This window comes from Macaca fascicularis, chromosome 8 (genome assembly GCF_037993035.2).
Source record: "Macaca fascicularis isolate 582-1 chromosome 8, T2T-MFA8v1.1".
Taxonomy (NCBI): Eukaryota; Metazoa; Chordata; class Mammalia; order Primates; family Cercopithecidae; genus Macaca; species Macaca fascicularis.
Genome location: NC_088382.1, coordinates 77,104,417 through 77,124,904, shown reverse-complemented (window position 1 = coordinate 77,124,904; position 20,488 = coordinate 77,104,417). Strand labels below are relative to the sequence as shown.

The window sequence follows — 20,488 nt, the reverse complement described above, 5'->3', positions numbered from 1 at the left end:
AGCCATTCCCTCTCTAACCCTGACAGTTCCATGGGACCATCAGATCTCCCTATGTTCCTTTTTCATCTATCCTTTCAAGGGGAATGCCCAGCCACAAAGTCTACCCTCAACCTTACCAGACCTACTTTCCCTAGGCAAACTCTATTCTCAAAATTCTGAGGTTGGAGGATCAACGCTCTCTGGGGAATGCTTGGCAACATTAAATACAGGCATACCTCATTTTATTGTGCTGCACTTTATTGTGCTTTGCAGACGCTGAATTTTTTTTCTTTTTTTTTTTTTTTGAGACGGAGTTTCGCTCTGTCGCCCAGGCTGGAGTGCAGTGGCACGATCTCGGCTCACTGCGAGCTCTGCTTCCCGGGTTCACGTCACTGTCCTGCCCCAGCCTCTGGAGTAGCTTGGGACTACAGGAGCCCCCAACCATGCCCAGCTATTTTTTGTATTTTTAGTAGAGACAGGGTTTCACCATGTTAGCCAGGATGGTCTCGACCTCCTGACCTCGTGATCCACCCACCTCAGCCTCCCAAAGTGCTGGGATTACAGGCGTGAGCCACCACGCCCGGCTACAGACATTGCATATTTTACAAATTGAAGGTTTATGGCAACCCTGAACTGAGGAGGTCTATCAGTAACATTTTTCTAACAGCATGGGATAATTTTATGTCTCTGTGTCACATTTTGGTAATTCTCACAATATTTCAAACTTTTAAAATTATTATTGTATCTGTTATGGTGATCTGTAATTGGTGATCTTTAGTGTTACTATTGTAATTGTTTTGGGGCGCCATGAATCACACACACAAAAGATGGCAAATTTAATGGATAAATGTCATATGATTCTAACTATTCTACCAATCAGCCATTCCCCTGTCTCTTTCCCTCTCCTTGGGTCTCTCTTTTCCCTGATAGAATACTGAAGTTAGGCCAATTAATAACCCTACGATGGCATGTAAGTGTTTGAGTGAATGAAAGAGTCACACCTCTCACTTTAAATCAAAAGTGAGAAATGACTAAGCTTAGTGGGAAAGGCTTGTCAAATGCATAGATAGGCTGAAAGCTAGGCCTCCTATGCTAAATAAACACTTTGCCCAGTTGTAAATGCACAGGAAGAATTCTTGAAGAAAATTAAAAGTGCTACTCCAGTAAACACATGAATGATAAGAAAGTGAAACAGCCTTATTGCTGTTATAGAGAAAGTTTTAGTGGTCTAAATAGAAGATCAAACCAGCCCAGGATTTCCTTAAGCCAAAGCCTAAACGAGAGCAAGGCCCTAACTTTTTTCAATTCTATGAAGGCTGAGAGAAGTGAGGAAGCAGAAGAAAACCTGCGAGTTAGCAGAGGTTGGTTCATGAAGTTGGGGGAAAGCTGCCATCTCTATAACATAAAAGTACAACATGGGCCGGGCTCACACTTGTAATCCCAAAACTTTGGGAGGCCGAGGTGGGCGGATCACCTGAGATCAGGAGTTCGAGACCACCCTGACCAATATAGCGAAACTGCACCTCTACTAAAAATACAAAAAAAAAAGAAAAGAAAAAAAATTATCTGGGCGTGATTGTGGGTGCCTGCAGTCCCAGCTACTCGGGAGGCTGAGGAGGAGGTTGCAGTGAGCCAAGATCGTGCCACTGTACTCCACCCTAGGCTGGGCGACAGAGTGCGACTTTGTCTCAAAACAAAAATAAAAATAAAAAAGTACAACATGAGGCAGCAAGTGCTGATGGAGAAGCTGCAGCAAGTTACCCAGAAAGTCTAGCTCAGATAACTGATGAAGGTGGTTCCACTAAACAACAGATATTCAATGGAGACAAAACAGCCTTGTATTAAAAGAAGACTTTCATAGCTAGTAAAGAGAAGTCAATGTCTGGTTTCAAGCTTCAAAGGACAGGCTGACTCTCTCATTAGAAGCTAATGCAGCTGGTGACTTTAAGTTGAAGCCAATGCTAACATACCATTCTGAAAACCTTAGGGCCCTTAAGAATGATGCTAAATCAACCAGGCATGGTGGCTCACGCCTGTAATCCCAGCACTCTGGGAAGCCGAGGCAGGTGGATAACGAGGTCAGGAGATGGAGACCACCCTGGCTAACACGGTGAAACCCTGTCTCTACTAAAAATACAAAAAAAAAAAAAAAATTATCCAGGTGTGGTGGCGGACGCCTATAGTCCCTCCCAGCTACTCGGGAGGCTGAGGCAGAAGAATAGCGAGAACCTGGGAGGCAGAGCTTGCAGTGAGCTGAGATCGCACCACTGCACTCCAGCCTGGGAAACAGTGTGAGATTCCGTCTCAAAAAAAAAAAAAAAAGGATGCTGCTAAATCTACTCTGCCTATGCTCTAGAAAGGAAACAACAAAGCCTGGATTGCTGCACAACTGTTTCAAGAATGGTTTACTGAGTATTTTAAGTCCACTGTTGAGACTTACTACTAAAAAAAAAAAAAAGAGAGATTCCTTTCAAAATATTACTGCTCATTGACAATGCATCTGGTCAATCAAGAGCTAGATATACAAGATGATTAACGTTGTTGTCATGCTTGCTAATACAATATCCATTCTGTAGCCCATTAACTCATGGAGTAATTTTGACACTGAATTCTTACTGTTCAGGAAATATGTTTCATAAAGCTATAGTTGCCACAAACAGTAATTCCTCTGATGGATCTGGGAAATCTAAACTGAAAGTCCTCTGGAGAGAATTTACCATTCCAGATGCCATCAAGAACATTTGTGAGTCATGGAAGGAAGTCAAAATATCAACAGTATCAGAAGTTCGAAAGAAGTTGACTCTAACCCTCATGGATGACTTTGAGGGATTCAAGACTTCAGTGGTAGAAGTAACTGCAGATGTGGAAGAAATAGTAAGAGAACTGGAATTAGAAGTGAGGCATGGAAGACTTGAGAGAATTGCTGCAATCTCATGATGAAATTTCAATGGATGAGGAGTTGCTTCTTACGAATAAGCAAAGAAAGTGGTTTCTTGAGATGGAGTCTCCTCTTGGTGAATATGTTGTGAATATTGTTGAGATGACAACAAAGATTTAGAACATTACATAAACTAAGTTGATAAAGCATCAGCAGGGTTTTGAGAGGACTCCAAACTTTGAAAGAAGGTCTACTGAGGATAAAATGGTATCAAATAGCATCGTATCCTAGAGAAATCTTTTATGAATGGAGTCAACTGATGCAGCAAATTTCACTGTTGTCTCATTTTGAGAAATTGCCACAGCCATCCAATCTTCAGCAACTGCCACCCTGATCGGTCAGCAGCCATCAATATTGAGGCAAGACTCTCCACCAGCAAAAGGATTATGACTTGCTAAATTTTTTTTAGCAATACGGTATTTTTAAATTAAGTTTACGTACCTTAAGACATGTTGCACCTTAACAGACCACAGTATAGTGTAAAGATTAACTCTACGTGCACTGGGAAACCAAAAATTCATGTGAATCATTTCATTGTGATATTTGCTTTATTGCGGTGGTCTGTAACCAAACCTGCAATATTTCTGTAAAGCTGTATTCAGTAAAAAAACAAACGGATTCTTATCATCACTAAGTATAAGCACAGGGTTGTTCTGTAGAGACATACGGATAGACAATAAACAAGTGTCTACATTTTGGAAAGTCACTTTTAAACTCATAACTATATGCACAGTAAATTTAAGCAACCTTTTGCTCCAGCACAGCCAAAGAAGTCATCACACACATCAAATAGACCTCTATCGTCGAAAAATCTAGTTTTGTCAGTGGTGTTTTTAACATGCTCATTCAAAAACAGATTCTGAATTTAAAATTCAGTCTTTTATTTGTAGAATCCTAACATACAAAAATTTTTGGTAATTCTGTAATTTTAAAAATCTTTCAAGAAAGTTGCCCACGTAAAAATTGAACAAAAGTACTTTTAAAAGAAATCCAAGTGGAATTCTATAGAAAAGTAACTAAGTTAGAGTCCCAGGGCCCTCTCAGAGGTTAAGGGAATTCCCACAAAGAACCCCACACATTTGATAGTTACTCTTAAATTCTCTGCAAATATTACAAACTACAAAATAATCCATTATCCTCCTCTGTAAACATGAACTACTTCCTGTTTTCTCTATTTTGGTTTATAGCCTCATTATTCTCCTAGGAATCATCTTCAAACCCTCTGTTATTTCTCCCTCCCTATATCTAAGTCCTGTCAATGAAACCTGAGAATTGTCTCTTAGATGTCTTCCCCAACATCCCCATCTGGTTCAGGGCCTCATCACCTCCTTATTGGACTATCTACTAAATAATTTCCCTGCCACATCTCTTGCCAATTGTCCAAATCACAACCAATTATCTTCATAAAAGATAAATCTGCTCAAAGCAACCAATCCTTTCATACTTTTCTTGGCTTAAAATTTCCTTCCTTCAGCTGCCCATAACCAGATGAAACTGAAAACCCCTTATTAGCTAGTCCTTCACAATCTACTAGAACAATCTAACCCTCCAGCCCCTTCTTCCACACCAATTCCATTCTCTGTATACACCAGCAACTTCTAATGTATTCATTGCACAACATGCAGCTCAAATATCAGCCACTGCGTGAAGTTCTCCCAACTGCCCCAGGCAATTATTTTTCCTATCCTATGCTTCCAAGAGCATTTTACTGTATCCACTTCAAAACTCAGCATTTTGAATTATAATTAACTGGTTTTTTCCCCTCCCCTGCCACACTCTGAGCTCTAAGGGACCACACCATGCATACACTTAAGATGTTCAACAGTAAATGAGTAAATGAATCAATACCTGCTGCTGCAAAGCCTCTTGGTAAGACTGAAGTGACTGTTTGGAAGGTTTCGGTTTATCTTCAAAAATCAATCCTGAATTTATCACTTGATCACTTGTAATCTTCAGTTCATTCTGTCCGACCGTATTCCTACATCAAATACACAATAAATAATTTAAATCCATCGATGTCAAAGCAAGAAGAAAACACAACAGTTTTTTGAAATAGCATGGCATATAAATACATTTAAAAATACAGAAGGATATTTCTCTATAGGCTAAAGAGGAATCCTTAAGTAAGTGGCCCTTTCCTTAGCTCCTTTCTGCCTTTGTTTTGACAATCCTTGCAACTTTCAAATTTACTGCATCTATTTCTTAACCTAGGTAATAGTTACACAGGAGTGAAAAAGGTTTGTGGTAATTCATTGAACAGTACACATGTGACTTAGGCAGTTTCCTGAACATACAGAAATAATAACACAGCCAAAGTCCCTCAAGTAACACAATAACTAAAGATTTATTTTTAAATGATTTACTAATAAAATTACTTCTTAGCTATTTCAAGAATAAAACAATGTAATTACAGGAAAAAGTCTGACTATCTCAAATAAAATTAAAATTTTTGAAAAACTCACAAGGAAACATAAAAGAAAAAATTTTAAACATATTCTTGTTATATAAATCACAAGCAATAAAGTGCTGTTTTTTTGGGTTTTTTTGAGACAGGGTCCTACTTCGTCACCCAAGCTGTAGTGCAGTGGCGCCACCATAGCTCACTGCAGCCTTGATCTCCTGGAATCAAGTGATCCTTCAACCTCAGCCTTTCAAGTGGCTAAGGGTATAGGTGCACGTCACCACACCCGGCTCACTTTTTTTAGAAACGAAGTCTTCCTACATTGCCCAGGCTGGTCTTGAACTCCTAAGCTCAAGTGATCTTCCTGCCTTAGCCTCCCAAAGTGCTGGCATTACAGGCGTGAGTCACTGCACCCAGCCAACATAACACATGTTTAAGTACAGGAATATACTGACTTTGAAGGCAGTAAAACATTTTAGAAATCTACATTATAAAAGATAAATTCAAATATCGATTTTATAATTTTTTGTTTTGTTTTGTTTTGAGATGGAGTTTCACTCTTGTCGCCCAGGCTAGAGAGCGATGGTGCCATCTCCGTTCACTGCAACATCCGCCTCCCGGGTTCAAGCAATTCTCCTGCCTCAGCCTCCCGAGTAGCTGGTACCACAAGTGCCCACCACCACACCCGGCTAATTTTCGTATTTTTAGTAGAGACGTGGTTTCACCATGTTGGCCAGGCTGGTCTTGAACTCCTGGCCTCAAGTGATCCACCCGCCTCAGCCTCCCAAAGTGCTGGGATTATAAGCATTAGCCACCGCGCCCAGCCTGATTTTAAAATTTTAAAAAAGCTTTCTCTTCTCCAAAAATATCACTGCTTTAAAAAATCAGTTCCATTGTGTATTTACCTTTTCTAACTTACTTACAATCTTTTATTAAGATAAACAAGTATGTTTGTGTATACTATCACATTGGATTATGAGTAGGTAAAAGGGAAGATGAGGTAAACTAGATCAAATAGTTCCTAACTGACTTTTTATTTTTTCAGAGCAAGGGGGCTCTTTTTGGGTAAATGAATAAACAAGGTTGAGAGGGTCTATGTGAGTAAACTCATTCTCTCAAAATATACTGTTTATAAATTATATGGTGGATTGGTTCTCTCAATATCTATTTCACTCATGATCCCTCCTGTCTATATCGCCCACATACTCACAGACCCAAATTCTTAACCTTTATCTATCAACTCCTCCCTGACTCCCCCAAAAAGGGGGTTTAAGGATTTATGTAGTCAGATCAGGATGAAAGGAAGGAAATGATTAGGGTATTAAGTACAGTCATCCCTTGGTATCTCTGTGGGATTGTTTCCAGGACTCTCTGCCTATACCAAAATCAGAGTATACTCAAGTCCCAAAGTGAGCCCTATGGAACTCCCACATAAGAAAAGTAGGCCCTCCACATACATGGATTTCACATCTCACTTTATTTATTGTACTTTCTATTGCAGTTGGTTGAAAAAAATCTACATGTAGGTGGACTCATACAGTTTAAACCTGTGTTATTGAGGGTCAACTGTGTACAATTAAATGATTTTTAGTAAATTTATAAAGTTGTGCAACCATCACCATAATCCAGTTTTAGAACATTTTTATAACCCAAAAATATCCTTCATACCCATATGCAATCAACCCCTACTCAACCCCCAACCCCAGGTAATTAAGTAGCCTACTTTCTGTCTCTATAGATTTGCACTTCCTGGACATTTTATATAAATGGGACCACTATAGTATACATGTATAGATTTATTTATCATAACATTTATAAGGTTCATCTGTATTATATCAGTAGTTCATTACTTTTTGTTGCTGAATAGTACTTCATTGCATGAATATAACACATTTTGTTTATCCATTCACTCACTGATGGACACTTGAATTGTTTCCACTTTTTGACTATTATCAATAACGCAGCTATAAACATTCACATCCAAGTCTTTGCATCTACATGTATTTTTATTTCTTTTGATTACATGACTAGGAATGGAATCGCAGTGTCATATTCTTTTTAAGGAACTTCCATTTCCTGCAACTGCTTTTGATATATTGATTTTGTAATCAGTAATTCTGTGAAAACTTTCATATTAATTCCAATATTAACCATATATTCTTTTGCAAATAACAGCAGTTTTCTCTCTTCCTTTCTAATCCTTGTACCTATCTTCCTTCCTTTCTTTCTCTTATTTTTGGCCTTGCTGAAATTATTAAGCCCTGTGAAAGGAAGCAATGATAGAATCTCAAAAGGAATGTTTTAAATCTATCACCATTAAATAAAATACATGATGTAAGTTTTTCATGTTTATAGGCTCCCCTCTAACCTACTTTATTACATTTTTAATCACTAATGAAATTATTTTAATGGTTTTTCTTTGCCTTTTGGGATATCATACAGCCTTCTTCTTTATTCTGTTAACATGGTAGATTACAGTAGTTGATTTAATCTAACACCAATTAGCTCCTAGTATTCAGACACTGTCCTAAACACTTTACATATTTTAACCATTCGATCATCAGAAAAACCCTATGAGGTGATATCATTATTACCCCAATTAACAGACAACGAATAGGAGTAAGAAATATACCTCAAGCTAATGCATGGTAAAAGTATGATTCAAACCAAGGCAATCAGGCTCCGAAGTCTAGGCTCTTAACTGATATACTCTACTACATTTAATCATCCTATATTCGAGAGTAATTCTAATTCAAGATCAATAATCCTTTCTCTATACTTTGAGGTTCAGTTTTAGGATTCTTGTGTCTGTGCTAATGAGTGTAACTAGCTTGTAATTTTCCATTTCATACTGGTCTTATTAGGTTTAAGTATCAAGATTATGAAAGTCTCATAATAGTAACTGGAGAGTATTCCTTCATTCCACACTCTGTATTAGTCTGTATAAGACTGAATCCGGCCAAGAAGCTTTTTTTTTTTTTTTTGAGATGGCATCTCGCTCTAGTCACCCAGGCTGGAGTGCAGAGGCGTGATCTTGGCTCACTGAAACCTCCGCCTTTCAGGTTCAAGTGATTCTCCTGTCTCAGCCTCCCGAGTAGTTGGAACTACAGGCATGTGCCACCACACCCAGTTAATCTGAGATGGAGTTTCACCATGCTGACCAGGCTGGTTTTGAACTCCTGACCTCGGGGGATCCACCCACCCTGGTGTCCCAAAGTGCTGGGATTACAAACATGAGCCACTGCACCCAGCCAACAAATTCGTAACTTATTCCATCACCAAAGTTGAAAAAGATCAGACAGTTAATAAAACAAACAATTTCCCAATTCTATTTTGGTTCTTCTTTTTTGAATTTTTTGCTCTATTACTGTAGTAAGTTGTACCTTTTGTTCCTATACTTTTAGTGGCTACACTAGAAATACAATAACACACCCATCTTTATGAAAGACTAAAGCTAATCAAAATCTTTACCATCCTCTCAAATGATACAAAAAATAAAGTGTGCTAAATTAATGAAGTCAATGGAAAGAAGACAGATTGTGTGTACATCAAAATAGCTCACAGAGTCACAGGTTCCTTCCACCTCTCATGCTAAAATGCTTGGAAACAAATAGAGATATTTGAAAGTCATTGGTTTGTAAGATAATTCAGCTGGTCACTCAGTTATCTAACTTTTATAACAAGTTTACACTTTTTAATGTGGCCTTCAGAAAAATTTAACAGAAAAGAACTTATAAACAACTATACTGAGGATGGGAATTAGGATTAACTATAAATGGGCATGAGGGATCTTATTGGAAGGATGAAAATGTTATAAAACTGATTTATAGAAAGCACTTCTAGAATGGCAGAATAAGAACTTTAAGAAAACCTGCTACTCCATTAAAGCAACGAGAACACGAGTCAAAATTGTCAAAACCAACTTTTTAATAATTCTGGTGCCATGTACTGAATTGTGTTCTTATATCAAAGCCCTGCGTACTATTCTGATGGTATTTGGAGCTGGGGACTATGAGAGGTAATTAGGTTTAGATGAGATTAGGAAGGTACAGTCCTCGTGACGAGATTAAGTGTACTTAAGAAAAACTGGGGAGGGGTGAAATGGAGTGGGGGAAAGACCAGAGACCTTGCTCTCTCTACTACGTGAGGATACAATGACAAAGTCAGGAAAAGGGCCCTCATCAGGAACCAAATCTGCTGACACCTTTATCCTGGACTTCTATGTCTCCAAAACCAAGAAAAAATGTCTGTTGTTTAAGCCACCCAGTCTATGATATTTTGTTATAGCAGCCTGAGCTAAGTAATTTGGAAATTCATGGAAGGCTTGGAACAATCCAAGGAGAGTTTTTGTTTTTATGTTAAGGTTGGTTTTCAGTAAGAAAAACAAACTTTGTGGCATTTGAACTTGCCCTTTACTTTTCAATTTCTCCTTAGCTCTATCATAAACTTAAAATCTAAACGCTGCCCAAAGACAGTTGCTGTGAAAACCAGTAATCTAGTATCCACTGGACAGGTAGAATAGGTCTGGAATTCCCCAAAAATCCAATCTCTAGAAAAATCTCACTTTTGACCTGTCTGGCAGCTCCCAGGAAAAGCCCCATTCACAGGGTCTATCTTTATTTTTACCAGACTCAGAGCTCTCTATCCTGGGGTTTTGTATAAAACAATCAGCAGTAATTACTTAACATCATAGCTATCTAAAACAGGGATACCAGCCAGAGCAAGCAAAAAGCTGACCAATAAAATTAAAAGAAAAATCTGGGAAATAACATGCCCATGAGGCCTTGAAAAACTCCAACACATTCCTGAGAATTTAGAAACCCACATGCATGTGCAATTATACAGATGCCCGAGGAAGCTCTGAGAACACCTCTCATTTCTGGCTGGCATTGAGGCCCTGTGCAAGTGGGATGTGAAAGCTAAAAGCATGTCCCAGCACACACACACAGAACCAGTTGGCACAGGCTGGGAGGTTTATTGGGTCAAAGCTTTTAAAGAAATCTCAGTCTAATCATGAACTATTAAGCTATCCTAACAGAGACTTCAGTGGTCACATATGACAAAGAATACACACTTTACAAAGGGTACTTAGAAAACAGCAACAACAACAAACCACAAGGATGAGAATCTAATTTCCACAGTTGCCACACTATGTTTCCTAAATGTTCAGTTTTCACAAAAAAAATTATGACACTTGCAAAGAAATAGAGAATTATAAGCCATACATACAGTGAAAAAAGAAGTCAACAGAAAATTTCAGAGGAATACCATGCCTTGTATTTAATCAACAAAGATTTTTATTCAGTTATTAGAAATATGTTGAAAGAACTAAAAAAAAATATCTAAAGAAATAAAGTGGCTGGGCACAGTGGCTCACGCCTGTAATCCCAGCACTTTGAGAGGCCGAGGCGGGCAGATCACCTGAGGTCAGGAGTTGGAGACCAGCCTGACCAACATAGCAAAACCCTGTCTCTAGTAAAAATACAAAATTAGCCAGGCCTGGTGGCGCATACCTGTAATCCCAGCTACTCGGGAGGCTGAGGCAGGACAATCACTTGAACCTGGGAGGCAGAGGTTGCAGTGAGCCGACATTGCACCACTGCACTCCAGCCTCAGCAACAAGAGTGAAACTCTGTCTCAAAAAAAGAATTAAATTGCGAAAACAATGTTTACCAAATAAAATTAACAACAAAGAGACAGAAATTACTTGTAAAAGAACCAAATAAAAATGATAGAGCTGAAAAATATAACTGTAAAGAAAAGGGAGCCAAGAGCACATCTGAGCAGGAAGAAGAAACAATCAGTGAACCTGAAGACAGGTCAATTGAGACTACCCAGTCTAGAACAGAAAGAAAAAGACTGAAGAAAAATGAACAAAGCTTCGGATATTCTGTGACACACCATCATGTGTACCAATGGGGGTCTCAGGAAGAGAAGACACAGAGAAAGGGACACAAAGAATGTTGGAAAAAATAATGGGCAAAAATATCCCAAATTTGATGAAAAATATTATCTACAGATCCAATAAGCTCATCAAACTCCAAGTAAGAAAAACTCAAAGGGACCCACACCTATACGGTCAAACAGTTGAAAGATAAAGACAAAGAGAAATCCTGAAAGCAAGAGAATAACCATTCATCACATAATCCTCAGTAAGATTAACAGCTTATCAGAAACCATAAAGGCTAGGGGATGCCATATTGTGTTAAAAGATAAAGAATGCCAACCAATACAATTCCATACTATCAAAATTATCCTTCAAAAATAAAAGCTAAATTAAGACATTATTAAATACAATTCAGAGAAGTCATCACTAAGAGACCTGTTCTATAAGAAACGCTGAAGGGAGTCCTTCAGCTTGAAATGAAAGAACACTTGACAGCAATTGAAGTAAGCACAAACAAATAAAGAACACCAGTAAAGATAATTACATGGGCAAATATAAAAGATATTACAAATGTAAAGACGTTTGTAACTTTATTCTTCTCTATTTGATTTAAAAGATAACTACGGATGGGCACAATGGCTCACATCTATAATCCTAGCACTTTGGGAGACCAAGTGGTTTGAGGCCAGGAGTTCATGACCAGCCTGGGATACAAAGAGAGATGCCTGTCTCTACAAAAAACTTAAAAAATAAAAAATTAGCTAGGCGTAGTGGGAGTAGTAGCTACTTGGGAGCCTAAGGTGGGAGGATCCCTTGAATCCAGGAGTTTGATGCTGCAGTGAGCTATGATCATGCCACTGCACTCCAGCCTGGGTGACACAGCGAGATCCTATCTCCAAAACAAAACAAAAAAAATTTTTTTTTTAATCAGCTGGGCATTGGTGGTATACACCTCTAGTCCCAGCTATTGAGGAGGCTAAAGTGGGAAGATTGTTTGAGTTCAGGAGTTCAAGGCTGCAGTGAGCTATGATCATGCCACTGCACTCTGGCCTGTGCCCTGTCTCAAAAAATAAATCAATCAATAAATAAAAGACAACTTCATAAGGCAATAATTATAAAACTGTGTTGAGAGACTTAAATGTATAATAGTGTGATTTGTATGTCAACAATAGCATCAAGTAGAGAAAAGGAATGACTTTATATTAGAGAAAAGGTTTGTGTACCATTGAAATTAAGTTGCCCTTAAACTAAACTCATTTATTTTAAATTAAGATATTAATTTTAATCTGTAGGAAAACCACAAAAAAACTCAAAATTATGCAAAAAACACCAAAAATATCAAAATTGAATGTTATTAAATATTTAACATAAAAGAAACTAATAGGCCGGGCGCAGTAGCTTATGCCTATAATCCCATCACTTTCGGAGGCTAAGGTGGGCGGATCACAAGGTCAGGAGATCAAGACCATCCTGGCTAACATGGTGAAACCCCGTCTCTACTAAAAATACAAAAACAAAATTAGCCGGGTGTGGTGGTGGGCACCTGAAGTCCCAGCTACTCGGGAGGCTGAGGCAGGAAAATAGCATGAACCCGGGAGGTGGGGCTTGCAGTGAGCCGAGATTGCACCACTGCACTCCAGCCTGGGCAACAGCAAGACTCCAACTAAAAAAAAAAAAAAAAAAAAAAAAAAAAAGAGGCTGGCCACGGTGGCTCATGCCTGTAATCCCAGCACTTTGTGGGGCTGGGATCACTTGAGCCAGAAGTTTGAGACCAGACTAGGAAACATGGCAAAATCCCATCTCTACAAAATATACAAATATTTAGCCAGGCGTAGTGGCATGTGCCTGTAGTTCCAGCTCCTTGGGAGGTTGGAGTGGAAGGATTGCTTGAGCCCAGGAGTTTGAGGTTGCAAATGAGCTGTGTGATCACACCACTGCACTCCAGCCTAGGCGAGAGAATGAGACCCTGTCTCTTAAAAAAAAAAAGGAAGAAGAAAAAGAAGGTAATAAAGGAAGATTAAAGGAATAAAAAGACATAAGACATATAGAAAAAAATTGCAAAATGGCAAACATAAAAACCAGGAAGTAACTGCATTCTGTCTATATAGAGACATCTTTATAGATTCAAAGACACAAATAAATTGAGGGTAAATATGAAAAATCATACACCATGCAAACAGTACTAAAAGAGAACCAGAAAAGCAACATTTATATTAGAACTAAAAGCACTTTATGACAAAAAAACTATTAGCAGAGACACAGAAGACTCTCTGATACTAATAAAAGGGTCAAATCTTCGGTAAGACACAATTATAAACATATGCATATAAAGAGAGACCTAAGAAATGAAACAAAAACTGACAGAATTGAAGAGAAAAATAGACAAGTCAAGAATAATAGCTGGAGTCCGGGTGTGGTGGCTCATGGCTGTATTCCTCGTACTTTGGGAGGCTGAGGCAAGAGGATCGCTTGAGGCCAGGCGTTCAAGATCACACTGGGCAACACAGGGAGACCCTGTTTCTACAAAAAATAAACAAATCAGTCAGGCGCAGTGGCACATGGCTGTAGTCCTAGCTGCTCAGGAGGCTGGGGTAGGAGGATTGCTTGAGCCCAGAAGGTTGAGGCTACAGCAAACTATGGTCTCACAACTGTATTCCAGCTTGGGCGACAGAGCAAGACTGTATATCAGAATACACACACACACACACAGCAAGACTGTATATCAGAACATACACACACACAAAGTAATGGCTGGAGATTAAATACTTCACTTCTAATAACAGAACAACTACACAAGATCAACAAGGAAATACAAGAAATAACACTATAAACCAACCAGATCTAAGAGACACTTACAGAATAATACACACACCAACAGGATAATACACATTCTTCTCAAGTGCATGTGGAACATTCTCCAGGACAGATTACGTTAGGTCTTAAAATAAGCCTCAATAAATTAAAAAGGACTGAATGAAATGATACAAAGTTTGTTCTCCAACTGCAACGTAATTATATTAGACATGAGTAACAGAAGGATACTTGGGAAATTCACAATTATGTGGAAATTAAACAACACATTTCAAAATAACCAACAGGTTGATGAAGAAATTTTTTTTAATTGGAAAATATTTCGAGAGTAATGAAAGTGAAAAGACAACATATCAAAACTTAAAGGATGTAGCTAAAACAGTACTAAGAGGAAAGCTTATAGTTGTTAAGTATATATACCAAACAAAGGGAAAGATACCAAATCAATAATCTAGATTTTCATCTCTAGAAACCAGAAAAAATGAGAGCAAACGGAACCCAAAGTAAGCAGAAGGGAGGAAATTTAAAAGATTACAGCAGAAATCAATGAAATCGAAACTAGAATAACAACAGAAAAAAAAAAAAATCAACGAAACCAACAGTTATTTGAAAAGACCAACAAGACTGACAAATGTTTAGCTACACTGAACAACAAGAAGGCTCTGAATCTTCTATTAAAATCAGGAATTCTATGATGGAAAGAATGAGGTCAGAAAAATAAATAAGTAAATATAAAAAATAAAATATAATCAGAAATTCACAAAGGGACATCACTATTAATCTTCTGAAAATAAGAAAGGACTGTAAGGGAATATTATCAACAATTATATGCCAACAAACTGGACAACCTAGATGAGATGGACATATTCCTAGAAATAAAAACCTATCAAGACTAAATCATGAAGAAAAATAAAATCTGAATAGACCTATAACTAGTTACTAAAGAGACTGAATCTGTAATCAATAATCGCCCAACAAAGAAAAGCCCTGTACCTTATGGTTTCACTGGTGAATTCTATCAAACATTTAAAGAAGAACTAATATCAACCCTTCTCAAACTTTTTCAAAAAGTTCAAGAGGAGGGAACACTTCCTAATTCTTTCTATAAGCCCAGCATTGTGCTTATACCAAAGCCAGAAAAAGACACCATAAGGAAACTACAACAGGACCACATATGAACACTGATGCAAAACTCCTTAACAAAATACTAGCAAACCAAATCTAGCAGCATATTAAAATAATTATACACCATGACTAAGTGGAATTTATTCCTGGAAAACAAGGATGGTTATGGTTAAACACAAAAAAAATCAATCAATATACCACATTAAAAGAATAAAGGGGAAACCCAACATGATCATCTCAATACAGAAAAGCATTTGACAAAATTTAACACTTGCATTATTAAAACTCAACAAACTAGTAACAGAATGAAATTACCTCAACATAATAAAAGCCATATATGAAAAACCCACAGCAAACATCATATACAACAGTGAAAGACTTTTCCTCTAAGATCAGGAATAAGGCAAGGATGCCCACTTTAGCCATTTCTATTAAACGTAGTACTGGAAGCTCTAGTCAGGATAATTTAAAAAGTAATTAAGAAAGAAAAATAAGGGGCTGGGTGTGGTGGCTCACACCTGTAATCCCAGGACTTTGGGAGGCTGAGGCGGGCGGATCACAAGGTCAGGAATTCGAGACCAGCCTGGCCAACATGGTGAAATCCCATCTCTATTAAAGATCAAAAAATTAGCCAGGCATAGTGGTGCACACCTTTAACCCTAGTTACTCAGGAGGCTGAGCCAGAAGAATCACTTGAACCCAGGAGGCGGAGGTTGCAGTGAGCCCAGATCGCACCATTGCACTCCAGCCTGGGTGACAGGGTAAGACTCTGTCTCAAAAATAAAATAAAATAAAATAAAAAGTATCCAAATCAGAAAGAAAAAGTAAAATTATCTCTGTTCACAGATCTTACCATCTTATTTGCAGAAAATCCTAGATTCTACAACAAAACTATTAAAATAAATGAATTCAGTAAAGTAACAGGATACAAGTCAACACCCAAAAATCAGCTGCATTTCTAAACACTAACAATGAACAATTTGAAAAGAAAATTATGAAAGGAATTCCATTTATGAAAGCAGCAAAAAGAATAAAATACTTAGGAATTAACTAAAGAAGTGGAAGACGTATACTTATACAATGAAAACTATGAAATATTGCTGAAAGAAATTTTAAAAGACATAAATAAATGGACATATATCTTATGTTCATGGATCAGAAGACGTGACACTGTTAAAATGTCAAAACTACCCAAAGATTCAATACACTCACTACCAAAATCACAATGACTTTTTTGCAGAAATAGAAAAACTCATCCTATAATTCATACGGAATCTCCAGGAATCCAAAATGGCCAAAACAATATTGAAAAAGAACAAAGATAGAGGACTCACATTTTCTGATTTCAAAACATTCAAAGCAACAGTAATCAAAATACTAAGGTACTGGGATAAAGGAAGACATACACACCAAGGGAAAAGGATAAATAGCCCAGAAATAAACTCTCGTATATTTGGTCCAATGATTTTCAACAAGAATGCCAGTTCTCAATGCAGAAAGGATAGTCTTTCCAACAAATGGTGCTAAGAAAACTGAATATCCACTTACAAAATAACTAAGACAAACCCTTATGCAATACCATTAAAAAATAAACTCAAAATGACTCAAACATAAGACCTAAAATTATAAAACTCTCACAAGAAAAAATGGGGCAAAAGCTTCAGGATGTTGGATTTGGCAATGATTTCTCACACATGACACCAAAGGCATAGGCAACAATAATAAAAACAGATGAACTGGACTTTATGAAAATTTAAGAATTTTATGCATCGAAAGGCAATATCAACACAGAATGGGAGCAAATATTTCCAAATCAAATACCTGACATAGTATTAATAACCAGGTAATATGGAGGACTCTGAAAGCTCAACAACAAAAAATAAACAACCTAATTAAAAAATGGGCAAGTACTTGAAAAGACATTTCTCCAAAGAAGATATACAAATGGCCAATAAGCATATGAAAAGATGCTCAACCTCACTAATCATTAGGGAAATGCAAATTTAAACTACAATGAAATACCATCTTATACTCATTAGAATGGTTACTATAAAAACAGAAAAAGAAAATAAATATTGGCAAAGATGTGAAGAAATTGGAACCCTTGTGCCCTATTGGTGAGAATATAAAAAAGTATAGCACTTGTGGAAAACAGTACGGTAGTTCTTAAAAAAATTACACATAGAATTATCATATGACCCAGCAATTCCAGCTCTGGGTACAGAACCAAAAAACTTGAAAACGAGATTTCAAAGAGATATTTGTAAACTTATGTTCACAGCAGCATTATTCACAAATAGCCAAAATGTGGAAGCAACCCAAAGTGTCCACTAATGGATAAATGGATAGATTTTAGATAAGCAAAATGTATACAATTACAATGGATTATAATTCAGCCTTAAAAAGGAAAGAAACTCTGAAATATGCTAAAAGACGGATGAACCTTGAGGACATTATGCAAAGTGAAATAAGCCAGTCACAAAAAGATAAACACTGTATGATTCCATTCAATATGAGGTACATGGAGTAGTCAAAATCAGAGACATAGAATGGTGGTTACCAGAGAATGGGGGTAGGGGAATGGGGAGGTACACCATTATTATTTAATGGGTATAGAGTTTCAGTTTACAAGACAAAAAGAGTTCTGAAGATGGACTGTGGTGATGGTTGCACATTATGAAAATATTAAATACCACTAAATAGTATACTTTAAAATGTTAGGATGGTGGCTTTTAGGTTTTGTGTATCTTTACAAAATAAAAGTGGGGAAAAATTATTCTTTTAACTAATAACTTACACAGCAGGTTGCGCTAGTTGGTGGGTGACAGGAGCACTAACATAAGCTGCAGGCTGTATGCCCATCATTCCTGAACCATCTTAAAGAAAAAAAAAAAAAAAGTTTATTTAGAATAACCATTTAATAACATTTTATTTATTCCTCCAGAAAAAGGTACATAATCAAAATGTTACCTAGGGAAAACCATCAATATTTCCTTCTGGGTTAGAAGTTAGCAAAGAACAGCATAAGAAAACACAATCGTTATTTCTTAAATAGAGATGAAAAGGAAGTAACTATAAAATGTAACTGGGCTTTAAAATAGGGCATTTATTAAGTCAATATATAACATCTGAATTAAGCAAAGCTGTGCTTTTCTCATTTAGATATTTTTTGTTTACACAAAAAAACAATTTTCCTTATTGAGCCATGGGGGGAGAAAATGCTTACCCTATAGATAACTTACAATAAGCAAGACTGGGATCCAAAGTATTCCTGGCCCCATAAAAATAGTATGCATCATCATAAGGAGTTCGATAGTTAGTAGCCAAAGGTGGTAGTAGGGGAGGTGGAGGCAGAGGTGCAATCCTGTATGAAAATAAAAATGAAAAATTCCTCTCTTGTTTCATGGCAATTTTTTTAAAAAAATCAAGATACTACTCTTTTGCAAAAACAGTACTGAAAATCCTATCACTACTTTAGAAAAAGTCACCACCTTGCTCCAATCATTCATCAAAAATTATGACTCAAAAAGCAAATACTATTACATAGGATTTCACAATTTCAGGTACATTTATGTAAGACAAAAACCTGGCTTAATATTCAACCAATTAATATCCAATAGGCACAATGTGCCAGTATCAAATAAAGACAGACATGGTCCCTGTCCCTCAGGAGTAACATGAAAATAAACAACTACAGTCAGGTACAAGCAAATTAAATAATTATTAGTACAAGCAAATTAAATTAAATAGTAATATAGCCCAGAAAACGTAGAGTGCTATAGGTACAGGAGCAGGGACATTTAAACCACATGAGGGAGAGAAAGCAAGCACATGTAAGGCTTTCCAGAAGAGGCAACACTTAAGTCATGCTACTGGAGTGAGCTTGTGTGTGTTAGAGGAAGGACAATCCAGAAAGAGAAGGCAAAGAGCTACAAAACAGTGTAAGTACAAATGGTTCAGTCTGACCGAGGAAACGAGTGTATTTCTTAATAGTAAAATAAAAGCGACTTAAATACCAAAAGTAAAGTACTGACATAATCTTTAGTATTTCATAAATGTAAAACTTCTGAAAACCTCTACATTAGCACTTCATTACTGATTAGGAAATATCTCTGTATTTCCATCAATGCAGTATTTTTCAGTAGTAAAAATGGCAAAGGCAAATTCCTTTAAATGAATAGAAAGAGATAGCAGCATTCTTGAATGTTCTCACTGTTGTATGTATCTTAACAGGTTCTCCCTTGTCATATACTTCAAAATAATTCCAAAGAACTAAGAAGGCCCTGAAGTTCTCTTCAGTAGGGAATATCTTTCATATTTACTAGCCACTCAATGTGTCTAACCCTTACACTATCCTCACAACAAAGATACATAAACAAAAATGTCAAATAACTGTTATGAAAGGGAGCTGTCATTATCATTAAATCTAATTTTATAGAGATTTATACAAACTAATCCTCACAACCCTGTAATTGTAAACATGAAATAAAATATACTACTACTCCACTTTTACAAATGAGAAAACTGAAGTTCAACAAAGGTGTGGTTTGTCCAAAATCCAGAGAGGAAAGCCAACCATTTCAATCCCTAATTCAATGCTGAGACCACCATAAAATGCTCTGTCAATTCCAATCCCTCCTATTCTTGAGTCAGGAAGCCAACAGATGAAAAACACAAAGCCCCTGGTAAGTACAGTAAACACAGTTCTACAGTGGGTTAGTAACTAAAAGACCCACTTCTACTGAAATAATATAGTTCAGAAAATATCGATGTTCAAAAAAGTTAAGAAAAACACCTCTAAATTTAAATATATTTTATAATTAATATACTACCAGTGAACAAAAAATAAGCCCAGGTCCTGCAAAGAAGAAAGTATAGCCCAGAAAATATCAGTGTTAACAACAGGATTTTCTTTATGTATACTCTATTATAGCCTTTTACCTATAGAAATCAAATCTTTACCCCAATACCTAAATTACAGGTTTTATAATCTCAACACTTTTTATTTCAGGCATTTGAGTTACACAGCCCATAAGTAATCACAGAGAATGAGCTGAAGGAAACAGAAGCTAAATAAAATTATACGTATAAAAGAGCCACATTAGAAACTTTTTCTGCACAAATTGAAGAATTCAATGTTTGCCAAGTGGAAACAACGAAATTGAAAAAAATGTACAACTTTTATATGTTAAAAGATATCAAAAACAGACATCCCAAAATACGACCTAAAAGTAAGTAAACACTAAAATGTACTTAGTAATTCATTCTAAAGATACAAAATCATCTTTAAACAATAAAATGTTTTAAGAATTTCCCTTATTTTTGTAATAGCAGAGAAAAAAACAAA

The 20,488-nt window shown here is 36.8% G+C and overlaps 1 protein-coding gene across 50 annotated transcripts in view; it reads right to left on the bottom strand.

Moving 5' to 3' along the window:
• CSPP1 (centrosome and spindle pole associated protein 1) overlaps positions 1–20,488 on the bottom strand; it is a 130,516-nt gene that overhangs the window by 56,941 nt on the left and 53,087 nt on the right. For all 50 annotated transcript variants that reach the window (XR_012416455.1, XR_012416458.1, XR_012416457.1 and 47 more), the window contains 3 exons: positions 18,384–18,505; positions 17,939–18,017; positions 4,766–4,895 (listed from right to left, as the gene is read on the bottom strand). Coding sequence is in view for 45 of the 50 variants with exons in the window: in XM_045399117.3 (XP_045255052.2) it covers positions 4,766–4,895; positions 17,939–18,017; positions 18,384–18,505 (331 nt within the window). In the remaining 5 variants the exon portion in view is untranslated. The remainder of the gene's footprint in view (positions 1–4,765; positions 4,896–17,938; positions 18,018–18,383; positions 18,506–20,488) is intronic.